Source organism: Dromiciops gliroides, chromosome 1 (genome assembly GCF_019393635.1).
Source record: "Dromiciops gliroides isolate mDroGli1 chromosome 1, mDroGli1.pri, whole genome shotgun sequence".
Classification (NCBI taxonomy): domain Eukaryota; kingdom Metazoa; phylum Chordata; class Mammalia; order Microbiotheria; family Microbiotheriidae; genus Dromiciops; species Dromiciops gliroides.
In genome coordinates, this window is record NC_057861.1 from 226,474,759 (window position 1) to 226,500,382 (window position 25,624).

At 38.2% G+C, this 25,624-nt stretch overlaps 1 protein-coding gene across 1 annotated transcript in view; it reads left to right on the forward strand.

Annotated features, from left to right (window-relative positions):
• The window catches only part of LAMA1 (laminin subunit alpha 1), a 210,069-nt gene that overhangs the window by 72,122 nt on the left and 112,323 nt on the right, over positions 1-25,624 (forward strand). Inside the window, exons 9-17 of the mRNA XM_043975002.1 lie at positions 458-563; positions 1,150-1,310; positions 2,359-2,499; positions 3,955-4,128; positions 5,793-5,894; positions 7,889-8,100; positions 9,220-9,331; positions 18,829-18,939; positions 24,512-24,639. Of these exons, the coding sequence (XP_043830937.1) occupies positions 458-563; positions 1,150-1,310; positions 2,359-2,499; positions 3,955-4,128; positions 5,793-5,894; positions 7,889-8,100; positions 9,220-9,331; positions 18,829-18,939; positions 24,512-24,639 (1,247 nt within the window). The remainder of the gene's footprint in view (positions 1-457; positions 564-1,149; positions 1,311-2,358; positions 2,500-3,954; positions 4,129-5,792; positions 5,895-7,888; positions 8,101-9,219; positions 9,332-18,828; positions 18,940-24,511; positions 24,640-25,624) is intronic.

Genomic DNA, 25,624 nt, shown 5'->3' on the forward strand with positions numbered 1-25,624 from the left:
TTGCATTCCACCATCATGGCCTTCCAAAACCCAAGGTCATTCACCTTCATCCCATAATGAGACATTAAATGTGTAGAATATGGTGGATCATGAGACATGATATGAATACAAGCTGTCATAACTATTGTCATAAAATATTATGATTATTCTAATAACCACAGTATCATGATATGATGATTATTGTTACAATTGTTACAAAATCACATAATCATATATTATTATGAGGCAGTTAGGTGTTACAGTAAAGAGAGTGTTGGGACTGGAGTCAAGGAGACCTGAATTTAACTTCTACTTCACTTATTTCCTGGCTTATAATTACTCCCAATTTGTAACTCGGAAAAATGGGGCTCTGGAAATCTTTTCACGGTCACTCAGCAAATACTGATTGAGCCTGGTTTTCATTATGTTTATTATCAGTTCTGCTGTTATTCATTATAGTGACTTGTCCTTGATTTAGGTTTCTCCTTATGAGGACAATCCATGTCTTCCATGTAATTGTGATCCTTTTGGTTCACTCAGTTCAATCTGTGTTAAGGATGATCAACAGTCTGACCGGTTGAATGGTAAGTGTTTGGTTTATGTATGTGCGGATGATTTTCTTTTCCTTTGCTTATTTAGATCTGGTTTTTTACAAATGTTTGTATACTATGTAGGCTACCAATGTGACAATTTCATAGCATATCTGTGTTGATGTACAACAAGCATTTTTAAAGGGAAGGAAAATGTTATAAAACCATATAGGAACCTAGAATTAATAACATGTTCATTTAATATCAACCAAGAAGCTCAAAATACTTGGAAAATATTATCTTGCAAAGCCTCCAATCATTCCTATCCAAATGATAAATGTCCGTCATTTCCATTCTTCAAGTGAAGGGAAACTGAATCACCATATGCAGGCTCGGTTACTAAAGTAGGTGTGCATAATGAGGGAGTATTTGGATGAAGAGACAGTCAAGAATTTCCTGTGACCCAATTAATTTCTCTGTCTTCTTGTGGGTATTTGAAATAAATCCAGGATTTTGAGTTAGCTCATGCGGAAAGGTGTGCCATAGAGAATCCTGTCAGTCAATTTGTCTCACCATTTCATTCTATTCTTTTAACCGTTTGATGCTTCACTATTGAGTGCTTCCATTTCTATCTTTTAAGGGAACTGGCCAGGTCAGTGCCAATGTAGAGAAGGTTACACAGGAGAAAAATGTGATCGTTGCCAGTTCGGCTACAAGGGTTACCCAAATTGCTTTCGTTGCAATTGCAGTCTGGCGGGTAGTATAAATGATGACCCATGTACTGAGCCTTGTCTTTGTAAGGTAAGAGCAGAACTGAGGTAAGAAGTGAGCATAGATTTTTCATTTGGGTTCCCTGGGAAAAGACAATTTTTTTCTGGTGTAATTGAGTGAATTATTTAAGGTAGAGCAGAAGTCTTCTATATGGAAATGTGACATTATATTATGCTCAACTGGGACACAAATGCCTTAGCCAAAGTTGTTTTAGTAAGTTCTGAATTTGGAATCAATGGAACTCAATATGGTCTGATGAGAAATCAGTCAACTTACCTGTGGGAACTCTAGTCCTTCAGCATCTCTGTGGCCAGTCCTCCTGGACCCACCCAGCCAACCTATGTGGACTAACTACTATTATGTACAAGCCACTATGCTAAGCATTGGAGGTATGAAGAATTACAAAAACATGGTTCCTGCCTTCAAGGACTTCATATTCGGGGGCAGCTAGGTGGCACAGTGGATAGAGCACTGGCCCTGGAGTCAGGAGGACCTGAGTTCAAATCCAGCCTCAGACACTTAATACTCACTAGCTGTGTGACCCTGGGCAAGTCACTTAACCCCCATTGCCCTACCAAAAAAAAAAGAAATAAAGAAAGAAAAGGAAGAAAAGAAAAAATTGCCTCACCAAAAAAAGAAGAAAAAGAAATAAAAGCATATTGTGGTGGAGGAGACAACAGGCAAATGACTGCATACACTTAAGGTATATAGTCAGTCAGTCAGTCAACTAACATTTAAGTACCTACTATGGTCTAGGTGCTAAGTGCTAGAGATACAAAGGGCTCTGGAGAGTCCTTTGGTTGATAATGGCTATGGCAGTGAAACACAAATGACAGGTACCACTAAGCAGAAAAGTCCTTGAGTATGATCCTGAATATGGACTAGATGCATATCGTCCATGAATCCAGCCTAGCTAACTCAAAGAGGTTCAGCACCAAGTTCCTGCCTGAGTCATGTAGGACATCACAACTCTTAAAGATCATTTACTAAGTTATGGAGGGCCTCTACTGAAGCACCAGTGTATCTGCCTGTCTGTACCTGTTTTTGTTAAAGAAGACTCTTTTATGCTGACTTACAGGAAAATGTTGAAGGGGAAGAATGTGATCATTGTAAACCAGGATTTTATAATCTGGAGGAAAGGAACCCGGAGGGTTGCACAGAATGTTTCTGCTTTGGTGTTTCTGATGTCTGTGATAGCCTTTCCTGGCCCGTCAGTCAGGTATGATCCTATGCCCATGCCCCGAGGGTTACCAAAGTGACCACATTAAATTTAATAGGACGTAGGCTTTGAAATACTTAAGACCTCTAATCAGTGCAGTGATCAACCATGATTCCAGGAGGCTGATGTCAAAGAATGGTACTCACCTCTTGCCTGGAGAACTCCATCATTATTGTTAGTTCCTGTGGAATTGGGCAGGGTCGAGTATGGTATAGAAAAGACAAGGGTAGAAGCTTCAAAAGGCTATGTTTCACAAAATCTGGGGCAAGGAACTGAAATGGAGGCTTTGGGAAGGATGAGCATGGGAGTATGAGCTTCTCATCTAGTAAAGCGATAACAAGCCTGATCCTCCATATCTACTCCTATTCACATTATCCTTCCCCAGTAGAGCAAGAAAGGGGGAGAGTTCTAAGGTTGGCTGGAATATATGAAGACCAGAATGGATGTATGAAGATTTCCCTTGCTTTTTATTTTTCTCATCCTCCCCCCACATGCTTCTTTTGGGGACCATTTGATAGATCTGATAAGAAATAGAGATGGGGGGCAGCTAGATGGCACAATGGACAGAGCACCGGCCCTGGAGTCAGGAGTACCTGAGTTCAAATCTGGCCTCAGACACTTAACATGTTCTTACTAGCTGTGTGACCCTGGGCAAGTCACTTAACCTCAATTGCCTCACTAAAAAAAAAAAAAGAAAAGAAAAGAAAAAAATAGAGATGGGAGTTGAGGCGCATAGGGGAAGAGAGGAATCAAGGAATTGTTTTCCTTTCTCTCCCTCTTTCCTTGATGCTACCTCCTATGCTGCCAACAAAGATCCTACTATTTGGGATGAAGTGAGAAGTGATAAGGAAAGAATCTGAGCAGGGAAAAGGAGAAGGGGCCATCTCTCAGGAGCATCAGAGAGCAAAGAAAAGTTCCTATGACCACACACTTGGAATGATTTTTGGTTAAAAGATTTATATGTCAGGAATGCATGAGTTGAGAATGCTGACTTTTTGTCATATTTGTTATTGGGAAGGTGGACTAGGGAAAAAAGCATTTTATTCAAGTTTCTAATTGCATTCCTTTAATTTTTCCTGATCTCTGTTTAACTCTAAAACACATGACTATGGGTTGTACTGGTTTTTGTTTCTTTGTTTTTTATTATTTGTAATTGGCCTTGCTTTACTTAGAGATAAGTTAGGCGTACTCCTAGATTTGCCAGCTCTCTGAGAAGTGAAGGGTATTAAGTTGAGAAAGGGAACATCGGTGTTTTAATGATAATTCTGTGACTTAGGAGCTTTGAGAACTTGGACAAGTTACTAAACCTACTTGGGTTTCACTCTTCTCATCTCTGAAATGAGGAAGATAGACGAGATAGATGTCCTCTAAGGTCGCTCCTAACTTTCAATCTATGCACTAAGAATATCTAAGGGCACTTTCAATCCTAACAATCTATGATCTTTTTGTTTTAAGGTGACTGATATGTCTGGGTGGCTGGTCACTGACCTGTTCAGTTCAAATAATATCCAGTCTCAGCAAAACCAGGTGGATGGACTGCATCAGATAAGTATCAACAACACTGTGGCCATGCAAATGCTCAAATCCAAGTATTACTGGTCGGCTCCCATAGCATATCTTGGAAATAAAGTAAGTTTGTAAATGGAAAGAAGCTAAAAGAGCCTCATTTCTTTTTGCTGCTATAATTTTGCATGGTTGGCATTAAGCACCAACCACAACTTTAAACAGTGTTTTGTTTCTCCCTATTCATATTCATGATGTCTATTACCATAATGACTAGTACCTGAACAAAGGTATGCCAGTACATGAAGAAAGAAGATGTAATATTTTTACATTGTTCACTAAAATTGTCTGAAAATATCTCTCACAGTTTCACCTTAGGTTTGCTGTATAGAATCTATTTATTCTACTTTGTGCTTTTCATTGTACTATTAAAATATAAACATTTATGTGTAATTTCCCTTCTTCATTATTATACTATAGGCAGTATGTTTTAGATTTGGGTTTTCTTTAAAGTGCTTATCAGTGTTGTTAGTTGAAGTATCTGTAGAATTCACTCTGGGAAGGGGCAGCTAGGTGGCATAGTGAATAAAGCACCAGCGCTGGATTCAAGAGGATCTGAGTTCAAATATGGCTTCAGACACTTGATACTTACTAGCTGTATGACTCTGGGCAAGTCACTTAACCCACATTGTACCACAAAAAAAGAAAAAAGAAAAAGGAAAAAAAAGAATTCATTCTGGGAGACATAAATTGAGTTTATATTTCTGAGTTTACATATTTAAACAATGTATCACAGGTAAAAATCTATCAGTGCTACTATATCTGAACATTTGATGTATACTTATATGAGTCAGTATGATACATAGAAAGGGTGCTCGTCTTGGGATCTAAAGAAATGTAAGTTCACTTCTAGTCATATGGTAAGAGAGGGTTAGGAACTGTATCTGTGATTCCATTGGTGTAAGGAACTCCCAGATGAGCAAGACCTCTTTACCAATTCAGGCGAGTAAGTTCTCTGTAATTTATGGTATTAAATGTTACCTAGAGGGCAGCTAGATGGCGCAGTGAATAGAGCACCGGACCTGGAGTCAGGATGACCTGAGTTCAAATCCGACCGCAGACACTTAACACTTACTAGCTGTGTGACCCTGGGCAAGTCACTTAATCCCAATTGCCTCACTAAAAAAAAAAAAAAAATACTGTTACCTAGAGGGGGCAGCTAAGTGGCACAGTGGATAAAGCACTAAGTTCAAATCCAGCCTCAGACACTTGACACTTACTAGCTGTGTGACCCTGGACAAGTCACTTAACCCTCACTGCCCCCCCCCAAATGTTACCTAGAGCACGGATAGGTTTAGTGACTTGCCCAGTCAGCATGTTATCAGAGGTTAAGACTTAAACCTAGGTCTTCTTGACTTTGAGACCAACTCTCTATTATTCTTTGGCTGCCTCTCTAGCCATGTGATCAGGGCAAGTCCTCTGAGGAGCCTCAGTTTTCCCATCAGTAAAATAAGCGTAATCATATACATACTATTTACCTCTCACAGAGCTGTGAGAATATGCTTGAAACATATGCTGGATACCTCATAGCACTATGGAAACCTGAATCATCAGTATTGTGATTTTTGTGGTTCCTAATGTACAGAGTGGTAATTAGAATATTCCAGGCTTTTTGATTAGTTTTCAGCTTGAAGTATCACTGTGGCAAGGATTACTATCACTTCCACCAGGGCCAAGATTACAAATAAATAAATACATTGTTCATTATGTTTTAAACATTATTGTTTCAGTTGACTGCCTTTGGTGGCAACCTCAAATATACTGTGTCTTATGATATTCCAATGGAGACTCTGGACAGTGACTTGATGTCCCACGCAGATGTTATTATTAAGGTAACTTTTTTTAGACTTCCTTTTTGGGAATTTAGTGGGGAGATCTTTACCAGGTCAAAAATGGCACAATTGGGCAAGTGGTGACTATGAAGTAACTTTCCTCCGATTGGACTCTTGTGAGTCATGAGGTCATTCTGAGAATGTTTTCTTTGTTCCATGATAGGGAGAGGAAGGTTGGGGATCTCCAGTCGTCCTGATATATATCTTTCCACTGGACCCAAATGGCTTTGGAGGAGTGAGGCTGGTGACTTTGCACAGCTCTTTCTTATTTAAATCCAATTCACTGCAAGTCATGACATCCCCTTCCAAAGGCATGATCCTCTTTGAGAACAAAAGATAAAAACTAACAAGCTTAATTAATGGTTTCATGTCCTCTAGAATCAATTTGTATCCTGTCCTGTTCCTTACTCCTCACATCCAATCAATAGATAATTCCTATTGATTTTACCTCGATAATATCTTTCATATCCACTACTGATTTAGGGTAAGATCTATCTCCCTTTTGTCCTTATCACATTCAACCTTTTATTGTACTTACTTGCATACATGCCATGTTTTCCCTGTTAGATTTTAAAGGTCATGTAACAGGAAAAAAAATAAAATACTTTATTTTTAAAAAAATATTTTAAAGGTCATTATGGGCTTGCTATTGAAAAAATTTTATTATCCTCAGTATGATCCTTAAGGGCAGGTACCATGTTTTTGTTTGTCTTTGTACCCCAACCCTCCCAAAATTTAGCATAGTGCCTGGCCCATTATAAATGCCTAATAAAGATAGACAAGTACACCTTATTTTTTAAAAAAGTATTTTATCATTTCCCAGTTACATATAAAGATAGTTTTCAACATTTGTTTTCACAGGCTTTTTAGTTCCAATTTTTTTTCTCCCACCCTCCCTTCCCTCCCTCCTCCCCAAGACAGAAAGCAGTCTGATATTGGAACTATGCCCAAAATGCTATAAAGATGTGCATACCCTTTGACCCAGCAATACCATTATTAGGTATTTTTCCCAAAGAGATCATAAAAAAGGGAAAAGGACCCACATGTACAAAAATATTTATAGCTGCCCTTTTTGTGGTGGCAAGGAATTGGAAATTGAGGGGATGCCCATCAATTGGGGAATAGCTGAACAAATTGTGGCATATGAACGTAATGGAATACTATTCTACTATAAGAAATGATGAGCAGGAGGATTTCAGAGAAACCTGGAAGGATTTACATGAACTGATGCTGAATCAGATGAGCAGAACCAGGAGAACACTGTACACAGTATCAGCATTGTATGTTGGTCAACTGTGACAGACTTGACTCTTCTCAGCAATACAATGGTCCAAGATAGTTCCATAGGACTCATGGTGGAAAATGCTCTCCAAATCCAGAAAAAAAGAACTCTGGAATCTAGATACAGATTGAACCATACTATTTCTACTTTTTTTGTTTTTGTTTTTTTAGGTTTTTCCCTTTTGCTTTGATTCTTCTTGCACAGCATGACTAATGCAGAAATATGTTTAATGTGATTGTACATATACAACCTATATCAGAGTGCTTGCTGTCTTAGGAAGGGGGCAGGGAAGGGAGAGAGGGAGAAAAATTTAAAACTAGAAATCTTATAAAAACAAATATAGAAAACTATCTCTATATGTAACTAGAAAATAATAAAATACTTTTATGGGGACAACTACGTGGCACTGTGGATAAAGCACTGATCTGGATTCAGGAGGACCCGAGTTCAAATCCGGCTTCAGACACTTGGCACTTACTAGCTGCGTGACCATAGACAAGTCACTTAACCCTCATTGCCCCGCCAAAAAAATACTTTTATGATTAAAAAAAAAAAGATAGACAAAGATTATGATTTTACAAGAATTTTTAGGCCAACGGTCATAGGTATCCTCACTTCAGACTGAACTTAAGCTTAACTTTGTTTCTCTAATATAAAATTTGATGCTATCTTTAGACAACAAATATATTCTTTTCCTATTTGTACCTTGCAGGGAAATGGACTCACTTTAAGCACAAGGGCTGAGGGCTTGTCATTGCAACCTTATGAAGAGTACTTTAATGTAGTGAAGCTTGTTCCTGAAAACTTCAGAGATTATAATACCAAAAGAGAAATTGACCGGGACCAGCTGATGACTGTGTTAGCCAATGTGACTCATCTTTTGATCAGGGCCAATTATAATACTGCAAAAAAGGCACTGTATAGGTATGTATTGAGAAAGAAGTAAAACCTTACAATTTGTGTGCTTTGCTTACAAATTAATAAAAATGTCTTTGCTGATGGTTATGTGTCTTAAAGTCCATGAAAAAATTTTCTCCATAATTCTAATATAGACAGTGATATCAGACCTGCCCTAGTGGTTCAGAACAATACCATTGTAGACAATTTCTATCAGATATAAAAATTATTCCCAAGGAGGGAATTAAAACATAATAATTACAAAACATTTTAAGATATAAATAAATTTATTATAGTATAAAAGATCTTGAAAGATAATTGTTCAGGAGGGGCAGCTAGGTAGCACAGTGGGTAAAGCACCAGCTCTGGATTCAGGAGGACCTGAGTTCAAATCCAGAATCAAACACTTGACACTTACTAGCTGTGTGACCCTGGGCAAGTCACTTAACCCTCATTGCCCTGCCCCCCCCCCCAGAATATGGTCAACTGGACTTTACAATTTGGGGCAGCTAGGTGGCACAGTGGATAAAGCACTGGCCCTGGATTCAGGAGGACCTGAGTTCAAATCTGACCGCAGATACTTGACACTCACTAGCTATATGACCTTGTGCAAGTCATTTAACCCTCATTGCCCTGAAAAAAAGAGAAAGATAACTGTTCAGGAAGTAAATGAATAATCTCCTATGCCAAAATTCATACTGGGTCACAAATCTTGTAGTTTTCCTCTTGCTATATTTTCTCTAAATCACCCAATTGGAACGTTGAGAGAGCACAATTTCTATAAAGTCTGGCCAAATCTAAAAGAGAAGTTGAGACTTAACCATTTAAAAGAAACCAATATTTAATAATTGCTCCTTTTGTGGGGTATAGCATAGAAAGAAATGATACAGCAGGTGATGATTTTTCTGCAATACTTCATGGCATCTTTACTACCTCTTTATAACTTCCATGAGAAGAATTTATTTGGAGGGGATAATGATGAGTTCTAGGAAGTTAGTGCCTATGGTCAGAAAACTTTCATCCACTTATGAAATAATACTTGAAATCAACACATTTCACTTGAAATTGAATTATTTTTCTAGAATAGTAGTCCCAGTAAAGTTTTTAAAAATCAACATAAGTTCATGTCTTCCTGTTTGTTTACAGATTAGATACTGTGACTTTGGATACAGCAAACCCAAATGTCATAGATCTGGTGCTGGCTACTGATGCAGAACATTGTGAATGTCCTCAAGGGTATACTGGGATCTCCTGTGAGGTAGGTAGTGTTCTTCATCAATTCCATCTTTTTCATCTTCATTCTTCTCCCTCAGCTATGAAAGCTGAATATAAATAAGCTATATATTCCATGTATATTGACCAAAGGTCACCCCACCCCCAATATCTGTCCATTGACATCATTTTTTTTGGATTTGAAAATAGAATTTTGGGGGCAGCTAGGTGGTGCAGTGGATAAAGCACCGGCCCTGGATTCAGGAGTACCTGAGTTCAAATCCGGCCTCAGACACTTGACACATACTAGCTGTGTGACCCTGGGCAAGTCACTTAACCCCCCATTGCCCCACAAAAAAAAAAAGAAAAAGAAAATAGAATTTTATTTTCCAAAATATACATAAATAAAAAATTTTAACATCAATTTTTTTAAACTTTGTGTTCCAATTTCTCTTCCCCCCTCTATTCTCACCCCCCATCCACAAGAACTCAACAATTCAAAATAAGTTATACATGAGTAGTCATGAAAAAATTCCCATATTAGCTAGTTGTGAGAGCAAACTGTCAAAAAACCCAAAACTTCAGATTAAGGAATTGTCAAAGAGGAAAAGAAAAAAAAATTTTAAATGTGTTTCCATCTGTTTTCAGATACTATCAGTTCTTTCTCTGCAGATGGGCTATAATCTTCATAAGTCCTTCAGCGTTATATTGGATCATTGCCTTGCTGAAAATAACCACATGCTTCCCAGCAGATCATCCCCCACTATTGCTGTTATTTTGTATACAGTACATTTCACTCTGCTTCAGTTCATGTAGGTCTTTCCAGGTTTTTCTGATAGTATCCTGTTCATCATAACCTGTATATAGTACCTTGAGCTTAACAGATAATTTTCTTCATAAAAGCCCAGCAAAGTAGGTACCATACGTTTTGCCATTATAATCAATCATCATAACTATTTCCCTCTATCTCACTCCCTTCCCATGACATTTACTCTATCTTCTTTTTACCTATTCCTCCTCAAAAGTGTTTTACTTCTGACTATCCTCTCCCTCGCTCTGCACTCCCTTTTTTCATCCTTCCTTCCTTATCCTCTTCCCCTCCTACTTTCCTGCAGGGTTAAATAGATTACTCCTCCCAATTGGGTATGAAATCTATTCCCTCCATGAGCCCACTCCAATGAGATCAGGGTCCCTGAGCTAATTCTGTGTTCTAAATTTTTCTTCCTCCCTCCCTCCTCAATCCTCCCCATGAGATCAAGCAATTCAATATGTCATACTGGTGCAGTAATGCAGAACATCTTCATCTTCCTTGAAAGTCTTTTGCTTTTTACTGCTCTCTCCCCCAATCTGCCCTTTGCTCCTTCCCTTCTTCCCCTCTCCCCTTTCTCCCTCCCCTCCCTCAGGGCAAAAATATATTACTATACCTACTTGAGTATGTATGTTAGTCCTTCTTTGAGCCAATTCTGATGATATTAAGGTTCACTCACTCCCCAACTCCTTCCCCCCTTCTACTCTCCTCCATAAGCTTTTTCTTGTTTCCTTCATGTGAACTACCTCTCCCCAGACCATCTCTCCCCTTCTCCCTTCCCCAATTTATTCCTCCTACACCTCAACCCTATTTTAATGATGTTATCATGGATTAGTTAGGTGGCACAGTGGAAAAAGCACCAGCCCTGGACCCAGGAGGTCCCAAGCCCAAATCCAGCCCCAGACTTAAGACACCCCACCCTGTCTGCCCCACAAAGAACAAAACATAAATGCTTTACAGATATCATCCCTTCATATTCAGTTCAGACCTGTGTCTTCTGTGAGTTTCTTACTGAGATAGTTCTTATGATTTTGAAGTATTATCTTCCCATGTAGGAATGTAAACTGTTTGATCTTTTAATATCCCTCATGAAGTCTTTTTCCTGTTTACCTTTTTATGCTTCTCCAGGGTCTTGTATTTGAAAGTCAAGTTTCCCATTCAATTCAGGTCTTTTCATCACAAATGCTTGAAAGATCTCTTTCTCATTGAAATCCCATTTTTGCCTTTGAAAGATTATACTCAGTTTTGCTGGGTACATGATTTTTGGCTGTAGTTTGCCCTCTGGAATATCATGTTCCATGCCCTTTGGTCCTTTAATGTAGAAGCTGCTAGATCTTGCTTTATCCTTATTGGGGCTCCACAGTATTTGAATTCCTTTTGTCTAGCTGCTTGCAGTATTTTCTCCTTGACCTGGGAGTTTTGGAATTTGGCAATAATATTCCTGGAGGTTTTCCTTTTGGGATTTCTTTCAGGAGGTGATCGGTGGATTCTTTCAATTTCTTTTTTAGCTTCTGCTTCTAGAATATCAGGGCAATTTTCCCTCACAATCTCTTGGAGAATGGTGTCTAAGCTTTTGTTTTGGTCATGGTTTTCAGGTAGTCCAATGATTTTCAGATTATCTCTCCTAGATTTATTTTCTAGGTCAGCTGTTTTTCCAAGGAGATATTTCACATTGCCCTCTATTTTTTCATTCAATTGGATTTGCTTTACTGTGTCTTGGTTTCTCATAAGGTCACTAGCTTCCATTTGTTCAACCCTAATTCTTAGGCAGTTATTTTGATCAGACAGTTTTTTAATCTCTTTTTACATTTGGCTTTTCAAACTGTTGACTTTTTTCTCATGACTCTCCTGCATCACTCTCATTTCCCTTTCCATTCTTTCCTCCTTTTCTCTACATCTTCTTTCTATTTCTCCTACTTTCTCTTCAAAGTCCCTTTTGAGAGCTTCCATGGCCTGAGACCAGTTCATATTTTTCTTGGAAGCTTTGGATGTTGGAGCTTTGACCCTGTTATTATCTTCTTCTTCTGAGGTTGTATTGTGGTCTACCTTACCCCCAAAGAAGTTTTCGATGATCTTCTGCTTTCTCCTGGCTTACTATATCTTGGCTTTTAACTCCTTCTTAAAGTGTGGCGCTGCTTCCTTCAAGCTACAGCATGGCCTGGGCGATGGTTGGGCTTCTTCTCAGCCTACCTGGTCTCGCTTTCATTTGATTTTAAACTCTCCACTGGGGGGGGGGGCGGGGAGCAGGAGGCTGCTTCTCTGCTCCACTCCTGTTCTCAGCTTCGGAGGGTCCAAGGTGTTTTGGTTTGAGGTGGGGCAGGTTTTAATCTCACCTGGCCTGTTCTCAGGTCTGGAGATAACCTCAGGCCTACTTAGAAAGCAACCAAACAGCAAAGCTTTCTGTGGTGTGGTTCTCAGCTTCCAATGAGACTGCTCCCCTGCTCCCCTCCCCGACCTGGGTCTCCCACCACTCAGGATTTCTTCCTGGTTGCCCACTGGGGTGGGACAGTCGAATCCTTCCCCCCAGTCCACTGGTACCCCTGCACTTACCACCACCCCCCCACCAGCCGTTCAGCCCAATCGCACCCTTGGTTCCAGAAGACGCTGGTGCTGCAGCGGATTTAGAGGCACTAGGGCAAATTCCTCAGGCGGGTGTCTGGTGTGTCGGACCAGTTGCGGGGTTAAGCTTTATTCATGGCCCAGCACAACCCCCTGAAATCTATCTATAGCTGTAGAAACCTCTCAGCCTGAATTTTTGTGTGTTTTTCAGCCCCAAGGGTTCTTTTATTGCTATTTTTGGGGTAGTTGTATCAGGAGCCCTGTGCATTTAATGTCTTTCCTCAACCATTGACATCATTTTTAACATGGCTGATAGCTAGATTGATTTAGCATTTTTCTCAAGTGCTTTTCTTATCCCTTCTGTTTACCTTATTGCTTTGAATATAATAAGAAAATTGTTTTAATTACTGTTAATGTTTTTTCTACCAATCTATGATTCATTCTGGTCTTTAATCTTCTAGTTTCTTAACCAAAAAGCCGATTTTGGGGTTGTGAGTGGAGTACAGTTATGAGTTACAATTCTCTGATTTAATATTTCCTTTGCCAATTGGGATGTAGTTATTTGAAGAACCATTTGGTTTTATTAAAGAAGACTGACTGTCCTGGTCAATTATGATGATTCATGGAATACCAGACTACCTCCTAATGAATGAAATGTTACATTAGCCAAATATTATAAACACAGGGATAAAAGACAAGAGATTTACAAAACATAACATTACAGAGTTATGGAATTTGGGCTTCAGGTGAGACTTTACAAGTCATCCAATTCAGCCTCCTTTCTAATTTGAGAATCTTTTTTAATAACGTCACTGGCAGATAACCTTTGAGCTTCTACTCGAAAACTTCAGTGAGCTTTTCAGTTAATACCTTTTGAGCTGGCTCTTTTGCAAGGTCTTTGGATACTATGCAGATATAATTGCCAGAAATTTATTTTGTACATTGAATCAAAATTTACCTCCCTCTAGCTTTCAGCCTTGGTCTATCTTTACCTTCTGGAATAATGTCCTCATATCTCTCATGTGAGAGTCCTTCCACTGTTTAAAAGCAGTTATTGTGGGGCAGCTAGATGGCACAGTGGATAGAGCACTGACCTTGGAGTCAGGAGGACCTGAGTTCAAATCCGGCCTCAGACACTTAACACTTACTAGCTGTGTGACCCTGGGCAAGTCACTTAACCCCAATTGCCTCACTTAAAAAAAAAAAGCAGTTATTGTATCCATCTTAATTCTCTTTCATAGGCCAAATATGTTCAGTTTCTTCAGCCTAGAACCTTGTTACTATATAATTATAGACTTCTAAGGTAGGTTAGAGATGATCTAGTCTAAATCCAATATCCTACTTTTACTGATAAAGAAATTTAGAATATGAAAGATAATTGTTTCTCAAATGACTCATCTTTCATTAACATCATTCTTGTCTGGACAAACTCCAGCTTGCTGGTAAAATATAAGCCCAGAAAACTGAACCCAGTATTTTAGGTATGGTCTTGACCAGTGCAAATAATTGTATGTAATAAGACTATTATCTCCCCCTTGCCAAAATTTTATTAGCTTTTTTCCCCCTTAGCATCTTCTTCATACTGATGGTTCATAGTGAATTTGTAGTTAGCTAATCCTGCCAGATTATATAGTATGAATTACTGTTAAAGCAACTAATTCCCCAAAACCCTTCCTTCCAATTGATTCCTTAGCTAAATAATTCTTTGAACTTAAGTACAATACTTGGCAAATGTGTAGCACAATTTCATCTTGTTGATATTAGCCCATAGATCCATCCCATTGGGATAATTTTGAATTCTGCTTTAGATATCCAGTGATTGCACTCATCCCATCTTTATACTATTCCCAAATTTGATAGCCACATCCATTGTTTTCTAAGTCTTAGATCAAAATGTTGTACAGGACCAAGGACAGAGTCCAATTTAAACTATCAAAGTAATGATTAATATCACTCCATTAATCAACACTGATTGGATATGGTTGTTCAACAGACTATGATTCCAACTTATTGTAAAATCATTCAGGTCACATTTCTTCATCTTCCCTTCAAGAATATCCCTAGAGACTCTGATACTTTTTCCATTCTCCATTCTCCATGATTTCTCAAATTTCTCTTTGGTACCCACTATCTACTTCCCATCATTCAATGATTCTGTAATCACACCTGCAAGTATTCTAAGGATCCTCTGAGGTCCTTTTTTCTGAGTCTAAAGACTTCAGTTTAGTGTAAATTCCTATATTCTCATTTTCTTCTTACCTATCTGGATTTAGTTTTTCCTTTTAAAGATATTTGTCCTACCCTTCCCAGTTTGAAGATTGTTCTCTTTTGTGTAGAAGATAGAAGCTAAATAGGAGTTGGATAGTTCTGCTGTTCCTCTGGGATCTGATAGCAGGACATCTTCCTCATTCAATTTCTTACTTTTAGCAAAGCTAAGGAGACTTTGTTGCCTTTAGCATTTTTCATAATCCTTAATTTATACTGGGCTTTTAGTCTTCCTGATACTATCCTTTTATATTGCAAGCCATTCTCCATTCATTCCTGGTTATGACTACTGCCTTTTATCTCTGCACCTTGAATTTAAAAATATAATCTTGTTAGAAACATTTTCTCCTTCACTTTAATTTTTTTGCAGTGGTACTGTCAGGATGACATTTTCAAAGCCATCTAACCCTCTTGAGCCATATTCGCTTTTAGAAATTCTCTCTATGTGATCTTTTCTTTGTTTCCAATGTTTTTAAAAAATCCTTCCTTTCCTAAAGTCTAAGTTGTATTTCTGAGTATATCAGTTCTTTATTATACCTATCCTTCACTCTTGCAAACTAAAAGATGGTATGGCCACTTTTCTCCCAATGCTGTCCTCATTTCTGCTTCACCAACCTGTTATTTTTAGTTAAAATGATCCATACCATTCATTATTTTCTATGGCTTTGGGGATGTAGCTGTCAGTAAGCCTAGTTAAGAAGATAACATTTGCAGCTTTTAGCAGATTGGGACTTCCAACAGATATTTAGGTGGTGGAAACGCATTAGTTTTACACTCAGTCTATTTTAATTTTGTAATATATTTTAGGAGAGCATCACCCTTGTCTTCCTTCTGGCTGACTGGTCACTGCTGGTTCTCCTTTTATCTACATTTAAATTCATTTTCTTCTGCCCTCATAGTCTTGGATTTCTACATAAGTATATACTTTTAAAAATTGGGTACTCTTCCCCTCCTATTAAAGCTATTTCTTTTGAACATGAATATATACATCATTCTATTGAAATTGTTTTCTCTTAAGTACCATTTCAATAAGTCTCTGTGATACCTATAACTGTTAAAATTACATTTTATTTTATTTTGTTAATTATTTGTAATCTATACAGTTAAATATAGACATCTAGACCATAAGCATCATTCCTGGCATTCTTTATGCCATCCAATTTTTGTTTTTTTCTAGGTTTTTTTCTTTAGACAGTACTGCATATATTCTATCCCCAGGAGCAGTGATATGTTTCCTCTCATTGGCTAGTATCTATGTCTTCTCCTTATTAATCTATTACTTTACCAATTATTGCCTTGTGATATTGAGTAAGTAATAACCCCTTTCTGGATCTCAATTTCCTCATGGGTAAAATAAGAGGACTAGCATAGATCAATGATGTCAAATTTAAATAGTGGATTCCTGTGGTTTCCATGTTGACATGGAAGACCAAAAATTAACATTATCTATGTTGTATTGCATTTTTTTAAATTTGATAGCAGTGGCCAGAGTTTGACACCTCTCACATGGATGACCTCTTCAAATAAAGAAAAGATGATCAATTTGTTGGGTCTCATGTGGAAGGGTTCCCCGCCCAGGTGAAGATCGAACTAAATGTTCTGTAAGATCTCTTCTATCTTTGAGATTCTGTAATGCTGAACTTCTGTTATTTCTTCCTAAAATTCAGAATCTTTTTTGTGGGCAGATCCATTTCTCTTCTATAATACTAATGATGTGCATTTTCTTTTCATTAGATTGGTTCCTCTGCCTCATATTCTTTTAGTCATTGGCCTCTTGATTTTGGCTTTGCTTCCCATCATTTCTTCAGAATATTATGTGTGTGTCTTTTTCCTGGATCCTTTGCCAAATTATACTATGCTGTCTAGGAACAGTTATCCATTCTAATAATCTAGAAGAAGAGGAAAGAACTGCTCCCTAAGGCCTTTTACTTTGTTCAATGGGAGAGAAACCAGTTATCATTTATAATTGGCTATGACCCATTGTCAGGAAGGTATACAAACCAGATAACCCAGAAGCTAGTGTTGAAGACTAATCTGGTATATAGCTCCTTTTTTTTTCTACTTCATAGGTCTTGAGTTAAATTGCTGAACTTTGTGGCTCTCTGCCCACATCACAGGGAGCCAACAGCTGCCCTGCATTAGGCAGAATAGGCAGATGTGGCCAGACTTCTTCCGCAGCAGAAAAGATCAAATCAGACTCTGGACTACAAGTAAAACAGATTGCCCCTTGGCAGGCTCTGCTCTGGGACAGGATCTCCTCTGCTTGACCCACTCCTGTTTCAGTTTGTTTACTTGGTTTTTTGATCTCTGCTTGCAGTCTTGAATATGCCTCTAGGCCCACTCACTGTGCTTATTGTTTTTTCCTGGCTTTGATAAGGTTTCCATTCTGGACTTTGCCCAACCACTCTTGTCCTGTTGATACTAATCAATTACCTGGAGAGCATCCAGCTCCCCCTCTCTTCTGGCCCCACCCTTGCTTTGTGCAGCCTTATAGAAATCAGATGGGATACACCAACCCTTAGAAACTGCTTTCCCTCTTGACTATTCATCTTACTACTGGTTGTTAATAAATGCTCTTGAGAATTATTCTATTTATGAACACTCAGCTTTGACCTCTCCTAGTTAAACACTATATAATATACATTCTCTTCCAAAGTTCTAAGGGACTCCCCAAACAAAATGTCCCACCTGGTACTGCTTATGAGTCCAGGATTTCTTGATGATTCCCATTTTTATAAACATATAACAAAGATTTGATGAGTGGCTAGATGAATGAGGGAATTTTTCCTTATTTAAATTGGTGGTTATATAGAACACTGATTCTAAAGTCAGACAGTATGGAAGAAATTCTGCTTCTGACCCTTACTAAATATGTGACCTTGGACAAATCATTTAACTTTACTAGGTCTCAATTCCTTCATCTGAAAAATGAAGGGTTTGGACCTTTAAGTTTCACACAACTCCAAATCTGTAATACCATGAATTGTAACAAAAGAGAAAGGGACAAAATGATTTTATTGCTAATAAAACTATTCATCTATTATAATGAAACATGTTAGGTCTGACTTACTGATAGTGGCTCTATGGGAAGATTTGGATTTTGTTGCTGTTGAATCATTTCAGTTGCATCTGACTCTTCATGACCCCATTTGGAGTTTTCTTGGCAAAGATACTGGAGTGATTTGCCATTTCCTTCTCCAGCTCATTTTACAGATGAGGTATTGAGGCAAACAGGGTTAAGTGACTTGCCCATCGTCACGCAGATAGTAAATGTCTGAGGCTGGATCTGAACTCAGGTCCTCCTGACTCCAGAGCCAGTAATCTATCCGTTGTGCCACCTAGCTTCTCCTAAGGTTTGAATAGTTTCTATAAAATAGGCTTGCCAACATTTCCTAGGGTTTAGGTAGGTTGTTGGGAAGTTGCTTCTACTCCCTCATCACATTGGAAACATATAGGAATGCAGGTCATTCTCCAGGTCCATTCCTTACCAGAAAATGAACCATGAGGGGAGAATGTTCCTTTAATTGCAATGTATAATCCCCATAGTTTCCTGGATGACCCATCTAAGAATAGGATGATGATATTTGTAAAAGGATATCTCTGTAACTTGTATTGGTAGAGGTTCTTTATACGGTTAGACAAGAAAAGTAAATGGGAGGTCTGAAACACTGGTTAAGAGAATGTTATATAATATCTAATTTAAGAATATTGTGTTAGAAACAATTTAGAGTGCTTAAGGTGTACATGGTATTCATTAAATTTCATCTACATGTTTCTGTCTTTTTAAAAGTAATAAGGTTTTGCTACTTATGGGAAAATAGAAAGATTATTTTTGTTTTTAGAAAGTAGATGATTTGCATAATTCTCTAGGTTGCATTCATGTTGGCATTTATCCTGTATTTTTCTTGTAGTCTTGTCTCCCAGGATATTACCGTGTAGGTGGAATACTCTTTGGAGGAATCTGTCAACCCTGTGAGTGCCACGGCCATGCTACTGAATGTGATATTCATGGTGTCTGCTTGGTAAGTCTCCTTTCAATTACTCAAACTTTGACTCGCTCCCTGGAGTCATTAGGATGTAGAAGTGATAAGACTGCTTATACTGGATATGACCCCATGCTCCCCAGGCTTAAGACCATCCCTGAGCTTGTCAACTGGAAAGGAATATTTGAAACCCATTGAAGTTCTTTGATTATAACAATGACCGGATTGAGAGACTTTTTTCTCCCTAAGCTTTGTTAAATGTGTTCACTGACCTTAGAGCATTATTCCTCAGTTGAGGATTGTTTTTATTACTATCTTTGCCTTATATTTGTTGCTCTAGAGTTCTTATATTCAAACAGATTTTGTGTTAAGTTTGGTAAATATTGACTTGCCTGAAGTCACCTTTGAAGTTTTACAGCTTCCCTAGCAAATAAATGGAATTCATTTAGAAACAAATTGATGGTATCTGTAACAAAGTGTGTTACAGAGATTGGATCAAATTATGAAATTAAGTATTTGTAGTGTAGTCAGTCTTGACCAAGTACAAGCAATTTCATTAAAATAAGTGCCTACTGGGGGCAGCTAGATGGCGCAGTGGATAGAGCATCGGCCCTGGAGTCAGGAGTACCTGAGTTCAAATCTGGCCTCAGACACTTAACACTTACTAGCTGTGTGACCTTGGGCAAGTCACTTAACCCCAATTGCCTCACTAAAAAAAAAAAAAAAAGATTAAAAAAAATAATAAGTGCCTACTGCCCCTATGTTTGTGGCTACTTCAATCAGGTATACACTTAACACTTTTCCCTATCACCATGGCCATATTACCCAGTCCTGCTCCTTAAATACCCCTATGTTCTTGACTCTGTGAGACTCAGTTTCTCTATCTGTAAAATGAGGGTTTTGGTCTAGATGATCTCTAAATCCCCTTCCAACTCAAATTCTTGTGTTATTATTCCTAGAGCTCAAGAAAGAAAACAGATTATTAGCTTCTCATTTGTTTAAGAAGTAATCTTTAAAACTGGGATCTCATTGAGTCACAGGATTAGGAAAAAATAATTATTAGGGGCAGCTAGGTGACACAGTGGATAAAGCACTCACTGGCCTTGAATGCAGGAGGACCTGAGTTCAAATCCTGCCTCAGACACTTGACACTTAACTAGTTGTGTGACCCTGGCCAAGTCACCTAACCTTCATTGCCCTGCAAAAAAAAAGAAAAGAAAAAGAAAAAAAGAAGTATGAGATCTTATAGGAAAAAAATCACATGATATCAACTTGGTACAATGTGCTTTAGCTTTATAGCCCTTTTTTAAAAAATTGAGTAAAGTTATCACTAGAATATATAGAAATATGAAATTAGAAATGCAACCTAGTCACATAAGACTAAAGTTTCTTTAGATGTGAGCATAACTTGCTTAGAGTTGTTTGTTATTGATTCCATAAATGTATAAGATTAAGTGGAACAATATCATATGAGACTTTTAGTTTCATAAGATCAAATTGAGCTGAGTGTGGTAAGAACCACCTATGTAAGGAGTCTGCTGAATCTAAACCTAGTGGGTAAAGATCATGATGAATATAGGCAGGGCTGGGAGCACAACTGGAGGGTGGATTGGTTCTGGTCTCAGGAAGTCAGTCTAAAGAGATAGAGATGTCCTCACCTGATGGTCAAGTTTGATTATAATTGTCTTAGTGATATTATTGTGAAAAAATATTGATTTATTTCATGTTATACAGAATATGGCTAGATGTTTGCCAAAAATATGATCAAGGGTTTCCATCATTCATTTTGGGAGTTTGCAAGCTTAGTCCTTTGGAAGTAATTTTTACCTTCCTATGGCACTGAGGTCTCCATATTTACGTTTTACCTATCTTTTCCTGAAGTCTTTGTATTTGAGCTTCTACCTCCAGTTGAAACTGTTCTTTCTAGGATTACAAATCAATTATAGTCACCAAATCCAACAGCATTTTATTTTAGGCCTTATCCTTGTTGACCTCATTTGCACCATTTGGTCCTATTCATCAGTATTTGATTCTGGATATTTTCTTTTCATTGTCTTCAGCAATTCCACACTTTCCTAGGTCTCCTATTTCTCTAACTACTCTTTTTCTTCTTTGCTAGTTTTTATCCTTTTCTTAAAATATTTCCAGGATTCTGTCCTTGGTCCTCCTTTCTTTCTATACTCTATCCCTTTGCATTCTCACTAATTCCCCTGGCTTTGAACTATCATCTTTATTCAAATCTACAGTCTACAGTTCTAATCTCTCTCTCTACAGGTCTAGATTTGGATCTCCAACTACCAAGGACATTTCCACCTGGATGTCCCACCACTACTTCGAACAGAATATGCCTAAAACTGAACCTGTTATCATTTCTCTAAAACCTTTTCCAACTTCCACTTTTCTGTATTCAGGACTAACATTCACTTCGTTTCCTACCTTTGTGAGAAGACATCGTATGTCTATTCCACCTCTCTCCCACCTTTCATAACCAATCCTTTACCAAGTCCTTCCCTCAAGAATTTTATTCTACTGGGGTTCTACTTAGTCTTATGTGTGTCAAAATCTATGAATTCCTTTAATCAATGCACTTAATAACCTATTTATGACTTAGTAGAGAAATCTTTGAGAGATGTCTGAGGCTCTCAAAGGTTCACTGTCACACAGTTAGTGTCACAGGTTGGACCTAAACACTATCTAATGCCGTCTTTCTACTTTTGAAAATAATAGGCATAGGGGCAGCTAGGTGGTGCAGTAGATAGAGCACTGGCCCTGGAGTCAGGAGGACCTGAGTTCAAATCTGGCCTCAGACAGTTGACACTTACTAGCTGTGTGACCCTGGGCAAGTCACTTAACCCCAATTGCCTCACACAAAAAAATTTTTAATAGGTATAAATAATAGGCAGTCTTTAAGTTCTTTCAATCCAAATGATTCCTAATTTAGAACACTATAAAAGGGGCAGCTAGGTGGTGCAATAAATAAAGCACCAGCCCTGGATTCAGGCAGACCTGAGTTCAAATCTGGCCTCAGACACTTGATACTTACAAGCTTTGTGACCCTAGGCAAGTCGCTTAACCCTCAATGCCCCACAAAAAAATAAATAAATGAAATTTTTTTAAAAAATTTTAAAAATACTATAAAGAATTGGGTATAGTTTGATATTTATCACTGCTTAATGCAAAACCTGTTGTTCTGCTTTAAAAAAGAAGCTATATAATCATCTATAGGGGTTTAAGTGTAGCTAGCCTCTGGCCATATCCATAGCAACTGATTGGTGCTGTGTCAGTCAACCAATAAACATTTATTAAACACCTGCAACGTGCCAGATGCTATGCTAAGTGCTAGGGATACAAATATGAAAAATAAAGATGTTCCCTGTCCTCAAGGAGCTTACAGTCTAATGGGGAAAATAGCATATAAAAGGAAGCTGGAAAGTTAAAGATGGGGTAGAAAGCTAAGGCCATAGTGAAGCTCTTCTTTAGAGTAAGAAACCTTTAAATACCTGCATATAATTATCAACTAGAAGCCTGCAGATAATTGGTCCATAAGCCCTTCCTACTCCTCTGCTCCCTTATAGGAAAGAGACATTTTTTTATTCCACAATCTTCTGCTCCATGTGGGTTGGCTGACCTAAGAAAACCAAGCGTGTGTATCCTTCACATGGATGCATTCATAGGCCCATAACTATCTTTTTTGAGTTGTAATTTCTCCCTTTCAAAGAAAAGGACTATGTTCCTCCCATCAGGTATTTTAAATTGTCATATATGGTTTCTGATGTAGCTTCTGTTACATATCCACTCCATCCAGGTACCATAGGTAGCTATTTGACTGAAAACCCCCATTTCGAAAACACAGAAACGGGACATGGCTAAATTCTGAAACAGAAGATATACAGTTGTTTCTCCGCAACATAAAAAGACCCACCTTAGATTGAAGAACAAAATCCACAGGCTGTCATGAAGTGAACAAAGAAAATAATTTATTAAACTGTCTATTTTACATAACAGACTTTTAGTTCAAAGTTAGCTGCATTGTAAGTTTATTGCAGAAAAGTGCAATTCATTACTGCTCCTTGTTTTAAGATTTAGTTATAAAAGTATTTATTAAATGTATAGTATGTGGGGGCAGCTAGGTGGCGCAGTGGATAAAAGACTGACCCTGGATTCAGGAGGACCTGAGTTCAAATCCAGCCTCAGACACTTGACACTTACTAGCTGTGTGGCCTTGGGCAAGTCAATTAACCCTCATCACCCCACAAAAACAAAACAAAACAAAATGTATAGTATGTGCCAGACACTGTACTAATCACAAAGGATACAAAAGAATGCAAAATACACAGTCCCTGTCCTCAAGGAACTTACAGTGTAATAGAGGAGACAGCTTGAAAATAATAATAATCATAATCATAATACCTAGCATTTTTATAGTGTTTACTATGTGCTAGGCACTAGGCTAATCACTTTACAATTATCCTATTTTATCTTCACAGCAAACCTCAAAGGTAAATGCAATTATGATCCTCATAACTGAAGCTAAGTTCCTTGCCTAGAGGTATATAACTAGTAAGTGTCTGAGACCAGATAGGAACTAAGACCTTGCACAGTCCAGGCCCAGCACTCTATCCACTGTTCTATCTAGCTGCCCCAATGAACTACATATATACAAAAGGGTATGCAGAGTAAATGAAAAGTAATTTCAGAGGAAAGGCATTAGAAGTAAGTGGAGGGGAAAAAAAAAAAAGAAGTAAGTGGAGGGGACCTGGAATGACCCCCTACAGAGGGTGGTATTTGAGCTGAGTGTTAAGAAAGCCAAGAAGCAGAGACAAAGCAGGAGAGCATACCATGCATGGGAGATAGCCAGGGGAAAGGATGCAGAGGAGAAAGAGACAGAGGCAGAGGTAAAGGCAGAGACAGGAGAGAGGAGAGGGAGAGACAAAGTTGTGTTTTTCACAACTTGACGCCCGTTATTATAATCTTAAAATCCTTTGGGGAAAACAAAGGAAGCAGTATGGTCTCTGGAATCAAAGGGACCTTGATTGCAATGCTGTTTCAGAGGCTGCCATATTTTTTTTTTTTTTTTTGCGGGGCAATGAGGGTTAAGTGACTTGCCCAGGGTCACACATCTAATAAGTGTCAAGTGTCTGAGGTCACATTTGAACTCAGGTCCTCCTGAATCCAGGGCTGGTGCTTTATCCACTGTGCCACCTAGCTGCCCCTGCCATAATGATTTGCACCCTGTCCCTTACCTCCCCTTGTTCTCAGAATTTCTAATTTAGTATTGAATAAGGGATCTTTAATTTGTTCTCTTTCTAGCTTTTTTAGTTGCATGCCCAATTCATTGATCTCCTCTTTCTCTATTTTATTCATGTAATCATTTAGAGATATACAATTTCCCCTAAGAAGTGCTTTGGTTGCATCCCATAAGTTTTGGTATGTTGTCTCATTGTTGTCATTCTCTTGAATGAAGTTATTGAGTGTTTCTATGATTTACCTCCCCTGGTTCTCCTCATTTCTTCTTCTATAAAAATGAAGAAGGGTGATTGGATGGCCTCTGAAGTCCTTTCCAACCAGATCTATGTGCCTCTAATTGTGTTCTTCTTTACTCATGCAATAGGCTTGTAAGCACAACACTATGGGAGCTCACTGTGACCAGTGTTTACCAGGTTTTTATGGGAATCCTTCCAGAGGGACAGCAGAAGACTGCCAGCCCTGTGCATGTCCCCTTACAACTGCCTCCAACAAGTAAGTGGCTAGTTACATATTGAAGAGTTCTGAAGGCCATGCATTATTCCTTTCCCAAACAGCTAAATATTTATTCCTACTTATTCATTGATTGATTCGTTCGTTCATTCATTCATCTATTTATTTGTTCATTCATTCATTCATTTTTCTATTTATTCATGTACTTATTCATTCACTCATTCATTCATTTGCTTGTTTGTTTGTTTGTTTATTGGCAGGGCAATGAGGGTTAAGTGACTTGCCCAGGGTCATATAGCTAGTAAGTGTCAAGTGTCTGAGGCCGAATTTGAACTCAGGTCCTCCTGAATGCTGGGCTGGTGCCTTATCCATTGTGCCACCTAGCTGCCCCCATATTTATTTATTTTCTAAAAGTTGACCTCTCATTCACAACTTATTACTTATCCATAAGAAAGAACTCCTGGTTTTATTGACCTTTCTATCTAAATATATGCTGAAATCTTTAGAGAGAAAAATGATGTTTTATATTTAAATATTTCAAAAATTTGTGATTTCATTGGTGTGGGTGTTAGGTGACTCAACAAGTATTGATTAGTGTCTACTAAGTGCCAGGGACAGGGTATATAAAAACAAAAATGAGACAGTCCCTCCCCTTAAGGAACTATAAGAGAAGACAACAGATGCACAATACATATATACAAATATATTCAAAATAAATGTATTCTAGATAATTTGAGGCAAGGGGAAATGAGGAAAGGTCTCATGTAGGAGAGGACAGAGCTGTTCTTCACACAAAGCTAGTGATTCTAAGAGTTAGTGATGAGGAGGGAGTGCATTCCAGACACTGGGGAGAGTCAGGGCAAAGGCACAGAAATTAATTACATAGTGATTGCCTTGTCAGGCCATTGATAAGGAGTCTTTCTGAGCTTATCCAACCTGGTCTTGGCAGAAGATGAACATTCAGCTGTGCTATGTCTGTACTTGAAGCCTTTCTAGCTTGCTTAGAATTTCCAAGGCCTTGGACTCC